Source organism: Anomaloglossus baeobatrachus, chromosome 1, assembly GCF_048569485.1.
Source record: "Anomaloglossus baeobatrachus isolate aAnoBae1 chromosome 1, aAnoBae1.hap1, whole genome shotgun sequence".
Classification (NCBI taxonomy): domain Eukaryota; kingdom Metazoa; phylum Chordata; class Amphibia; order Anura; family Aromobatidae; genus Anomaloglossus; species Anomaloglossus baeobatrachus.
In genome coordinates this window covers 413,385,845-413,391,844 of record NC_134353.1, presented here as the reverse complement: position 1 = coordinate 413,391,844, position 6,000 = coordinate 413,385,845, and the positions used below count along the sequence as shown (strand labels likewise).

The 6,000-nt window shown below is 45.8% G+C and overlaps 1 protein-coding gene across 1 annotated transcript in view; it reads left to right on the top strand.

Moving 5' to 3' along the window:
* The first annotated feature begins 1,202 nt into the window (after positions 1-1,202).
* The window catches only part of ISYNA1 (inositol-3-phosphate synthase 1), a 49,293-nt gene continuing 44,495 nt past the window's right edge, over positions 1,203-6,000 (top strand). The window contains exons 1-2 of the mRNA XM_075337852.1: positions 1,203-1,315; positions 2,607-2,727. Of these exons, the coding sequence (XP_075193967.1) occupies positions 2,614-2,727 (114 nt within the window). The 5' untranslated portion in view covers positions 1,203-1,315; positions 2,607-2,613. The remainder of the gene's footprint in view (positions 1,316-2,606; positions 2,728-6,000) is intronic.

Below are 6,000 nucleotides of genomic sequence, written 5' to 3'. Positions count from 1 at the left end.
CACCTTTCCCTTACTGTACTCTACATACTGTCATTACACGCAGATCCCCCTCCCTCCCTGATTCCAGGCCAGGTACAGCACCTTTCCCTTACTGTACTCTACATACTGTCATTACACGCAGATCCCTCTCCTCCCTGATTCCAGGCCAGGTACAGCACCTTTCCCTTACTGTACTCTACATACTGTCATTACACGCAGATCCCTCTCCTCCCTGATTCCAGGCCAGGTACAGCACCTTTCCTTTCCTGTACTCTATATACTGTCATTACACACAGATCCCCCTCCCTCCCTGATTCCAGGCCAGGTACAGCACCTTTCCCTTACTGTACTCTATATACTGTCATTACACGCAGATCCCCCTCCCTCCCTGATTCCAGGCCAGGTACAGCACCTTTCCCTTACTGTACTCTACATACTGTCATTACACGCAGATCCCCCTCCCTCCCTGATTCCAGGCCAGGTACAGCACCTTTCCCTTACTGTACTCTACATACTGTCATTACACGCAGATCCCCCTCCCTCCCTGATTCCAGGCCAGGTACAGCACCTTTCCCTTACTGTACTCTACATACTGTCATTACACGCAGATCCCTCTCCTCCCTGATTCCAGGCCAGGTACAGCACCTTTCCCTTACTGTACTCTACATACTGTCATTACACGCAGATCCCTCTCCTCCCTGATTCCAGGCCAGGTACAGCACCTTTCCCTTACTGTACTCTACATACTGTCATTACACGCAGATCCCTCTCCTCCCTGATTCCAGGCCAGGTACAGCACCTTTCCTTTCCTGTACTCTATATACTGTCATTACACACAGATCCCCCTCCCTCCCTGATTCCAGGCCAGGTACAGCACCTTTCCCTTACTGTACTCTACATACTGTCATTACACACAGATCCCCCTCCCTCCCTGATTCCAGGCCAGGTACAGCACCTTTCCCTTACTGTACTCTACATACTGTCATTACACGCAGATCCCCCTCCCTCCCTGATTCCAGGCCAGGTACAGCACCTTTCCCTTACTGTACTCTACATACTGTCATTACACGCAGGTCCCTCTCCTCCCTGATTCCAGGCCAGGTACAGCACCTTTCCCTTACTGTACTCTACATACTGTCATTACACGCAGGTCCCCCTCCCTCAGGCCTTGTATAATAGGAGGGCGGGGAGCCAGCCGGGTTGGCCATGGTGTGTAGCGTTGTGTGTTGTGGGAGGGGGCAGAGGAAGAGTGCTGGGGCCTGGCAGCTGCAGACGTGTATTTCTAGGAAGCTCCAGCTCAGCCGGCATCTTCTCCTGACAGCTCCTGGAAGCACTGGTGAGTGTCCAGACCTCCATGTCCTCCGTGCAGTCTGTGGTAGCCGGTTACAGCTGTGACAGCAGACAGAGGGGATATTGTTGTATATTAGTATCGCAGTTAGAGTGGCATCCATTCATTAGACTCCAGTTTCTTAGATCTACCCATGTCTAGTCAGAATATCACCAGATATGATAAGAGACCGTGTTTGCTTTTTAGCCTGGGCACCACCATGTTGTGCCCACTTTCTTATCTAACCTATCTTGTAGACTTTTTAGGATGTCCTCACTGGATAGATTAACCCTAGAAGCCCTGCGTTCCCTGCCTTACTGTACGCACAGGTCCACCTGATGGTCAGGGTCATGGACTGCCCCTACAGCACTTCCCATGTCCATGACCACCTGGAAGTGGTCCAACCTAATTTCATGATGACGGATATGAGAAGAAGTAGAAACAAACTTCATCTGTGCCAGGCTCATTTCAGGCTTGTGTACAGTGCCTTTATATGGGGTGATGCCAGCTCCACCTGTAGGCATCACTTTCCCCTCCTCACTGCTGATGCTGATGCTGGCAGTAGTACTGAGATAAAGCCCTCACATGCATTAGATGCCCCCCAGAAGCTATCCTGCCCATCTCTCCCATATACTCTACCGAGTGCTCCCATGTCCTCTATGGGAGCCATTTCCCAGACATCTGGGCACACTGAGATGTTTTTGAGGCAGTCAAAAAACATATTTTTTTAAGCTTCTTTTCCTTGAAAAAATCCTATGTGTTTTTTTTTCTCTCCTGAAGCATTTTCCCTGTTAGCATTTAATCGTTTTTTGTTTTTTTTTAAAAAAAAGTTTTCTACCGAGTATAATGGAAGTCCATTTTTCCGGAAGATGGGTCAAAACCGTCCAAGAGTCCAACTGCTCACTATGAATACCGAGCTGCCGAGCATGGTAGTGCTCGCGCATCACTATGTATGTGAAGTCTTGATTTTAGAGTATGTATGCTATAAGACAGAAGAAATCCAGAATCCTAGAGCGTCAAAGGAAAACAACGCAAAACATGGGGTGCCTACCGATCTAGTTTATGTAGGCAATCTTATACATGTTTCAGATTATGACGTCTTCTTTTCACACAGTAGTTTGTTGTTGTTTTTTGTCCAAAGTTGGATTTTCTCTTTGATTTCTTCACCCCACCTCCCGCTCCTAATATTTATATTCTCATGACAGGGCTTACGGTTTCTTGTACAAAAGCATTTACTGGTGATGACGGACTTTTGTTTTACATGTTTTATTGTCTCATCTAATGTTTTTTTTCCTACAAGATTAAGGATGTCAGAAAAATTCAAGATTGAAAGCCCCAATGTACGATATTTAAAAGATGCCATAGAAGCAGATTACAGCTATAATACCACCCAAGTGTATGAAGAAAATGGGGTTACCAAGGTAATGTGTAACATGTCATGTACTGTAAATCAGTTGGTCACTCACAATGGTACGCAATAGGATAAAATGCCTAGGCCTCAAAGGAGATTAAGTGTTGCAGGTGTCATTACTTTTAATGGTTACATACATAGCAAAATATTAGCTGAAACAAGCAGTCCCTTAGACGCCTTACAATATAAAGACCCCCATTCCAGTGATTTGGACTTATCCGTCTACAATGTAGGGTGCCCCACCAGCAGATTATCACAGGGGAGGAGGGATCAGACTTATTTAACATCTAACACCCATAACTTAAGTCTTCCATGGATGTAATTCTCGGCCAGAGGTGTATGACAGTGGCTTTCTGACATCTTGGCTGAGCTGAGCATTCATGTGTATGGGAATGGTGAGGGAGAGCGCCATCATCAATTGTCGTTTAGGATGTATAGGCACTTTAATGTTCTGTTCACAACAGCGTCATATTTTCTGTTATTTAGTTCTGTTACCATGATCGTTGCAAATAGAGGTGAGCAAATTGATTTGCAGACCCCTGATCCAGCGGCCAAGTCAGTATTCCACATCCGCGGGATGGTAGCCCTCCGAGCCACCTATTGTCTGCTGGCATCTTTGCCTCCTCTTCGTTAGCTAGTCTGGCGTAATGTCATTTTTCCATTAAGACGCACATATCTCATTATGGCAGACTGGCTATTTAAAAGAAGAGCTGGAGATGCCTGCAAGTATGAAGCGGTTCACAGGGCGCTTCCATCCAGAGGACACCGAAAACTGACCCGGGTCACGCAAAGTTATTCACTGATCTCTAGTTACAGATCATTTGTGTAGGAAAACTGATGGCTCTTCTGATGACATGGTTAGGTTTCTTGTGTTTAGACAGAACTCCAATTCAATCATTCTTTATACTGAATCCTTAGGCTAGTTTCACACTTGCGTTCAGCGCAGTCCGTCACTATGGAGAATAGCGCAGTCCGTTAACGCACTGCGCTATTCTCCATAGACTTGTATGGATGACGCACTGTAACGCAAGTGTCAGCGTTGCATCCACCGGACGACACAGCGTCGTTATTTTGACGCTGCGTCGGGCGGAAGGAACGCAGCATGTAACGTTTTTTTGAGCAGCGGAATCCTTTGGATTTCACTGCGCATGCTCTCTCTGGCTCCCTCCACCCGTAACCAGGGTACACATCGGGTAACCAAGGAACCCTGGTTACGTGTGCCGGGAGCCCGACACTTCCCCGCTCGGCTCCGCTCCCTCCCTCCCTCCCTCACACACAACACACACAAAACACACACACACAAAACACATACATACACACACACACTCTCACCTGTCCCCCAGCGATGCAGTCCCCGCGGCACTGACGTCCTCAGCCATGGCCCCGCTCGGCTCCACCCACTTCGCACTCCGCCCCCGCCCACATTGTCGGCGACCGAACGATCAGCTGATCACCCGGCGGCCGGCTACTGTGAGTGATCGGCTGATCACCTGGCGGCCGGCTACTGTGAGTGATTGGCTGATCACCCGGCGGCCGGCTACTGTGAGTGATTGGCTGATCACCCGGCGGCCGGCTACTGTGAGTGATCGGCTGATCGTTCACAGTAGTCTGCCGACGGTAAAACTGTTAAAAAACAAAACAAAACGAATTGCGTTATTTTGCAGCATCCGTTGCATCCGTTGTGCCACTATATGCAACACATCCATTGCAACCGTCACACAATGCAATGCAATGCAACGGATACCGTTCAACACAAGTGTGAAACTAGCCTAAATGTGTAAGGTGGGACTCCATTAGAATTTTTTGTTTTTCTGTCAATGTGCATCTTTCAAGATGAAAACAACAAAAGAGAAGGGTTGATCTTATTGACAGATTCAAAGCCGTTTATATGGGCATGTACATAGAGGAACCTGAATAAAATGATACCTTGACATCTGCAACTCCATGTCTTATTCCAGAGAAATCAAAGTTTTTAAGTGAATGAGCTGTTGAGATCTATGGTCACTGATCTGCCTTCAGAGCATGAAAGGAGGCATTACCACTGTGATAGAATGTGTAGATCAGGACAGTAGACTGTCATTCATTACATGTCTCATACTGGTAACACCCCTTTTCATTTGATATAAAGTCTGGAGACAGATTCTCTTGAAAAGCTGTGTCTGGACCATAGATCACAAGAGCTTATTTACATTTAAGAACATTGCAGATTTCTCAGAAATAAAACACCTGATTGCAGATATCAGGCAATCATTTTATTCAGCTTCATATGACCTACGTGCCCAGATAGATGACTTCGCAGGGAATCTGTCAGTAGGATCAACCCTCCTATCTCTTCAGAACATTTGAAGGTACCTATACGTTATGGTCGGATAAGGGTTACCGACCGATGATGTTAAGGTACATGATAGTGATTATGCGGGCACAACAATCAGACGATCATCGCCAGGAGCTCAGCTTAACTGATAACCGAGCTCTGGCTGTCACTGGCCCTGGCTGATTAACCCCCTAAATACCATGATCAATAGCGATTGCAGCATTTAGAAGGTCGGCAGAGGGAATGCACTCTCCCTCCAATCCAATTAGGACCCTTAAAACCTGAAGTCGTCATGACAACTTTTGGGTCTTCCAGCTATGGTAGCCTATTAGAAACCTTTAAAACCATGCTGCTGACATGGTCTGTCAGTGTAATAATGATAGGAATAATCCATTGGAATGTTTAATCATTGGTATCATCCATTGCAATGTATAGAGTAATAAAAGTTAAAGTCCCATAGAGGGACTAAGTAAAAAAATTTAAAATATGAAAAAAACTCTAGATAAAGAACAACAAAAAAATAAACAATATAATATCAATAAGTAGGTATATTTATGTAAAAAAATATGGGATAAATGTATTTGAAAACGTTAGTTCAAATGTTCCCAATAGAAGCTTCAGCTCAAGCTATAAAAAAAATAAATCCCCACTGAGGTCCATCATCTGTCAATGGAGATTAATGGGGCTTTCTTGTTACTGGTACTACAAAGGCTCTGGAAAAGCACTATGGCTTCTCGCCCCCATAAGATATCCAGAGAATTCTGAGCTCCTAAATCCAAATTCCCCCCTCCCTCCTAAGCCCCACAGTTTGCATATACCACAGTCATCGTCCACATGTTTGGCATTTCTGTAGCGATGAGAGTCCGCTTAATTTACGGGGTGTATGTCTCCATTAGCATGAGCTAGGCACAATGAATGGGCACCACAACGTACTGGGCACTATAATGCTGAATGAAAATTTCAAATCTG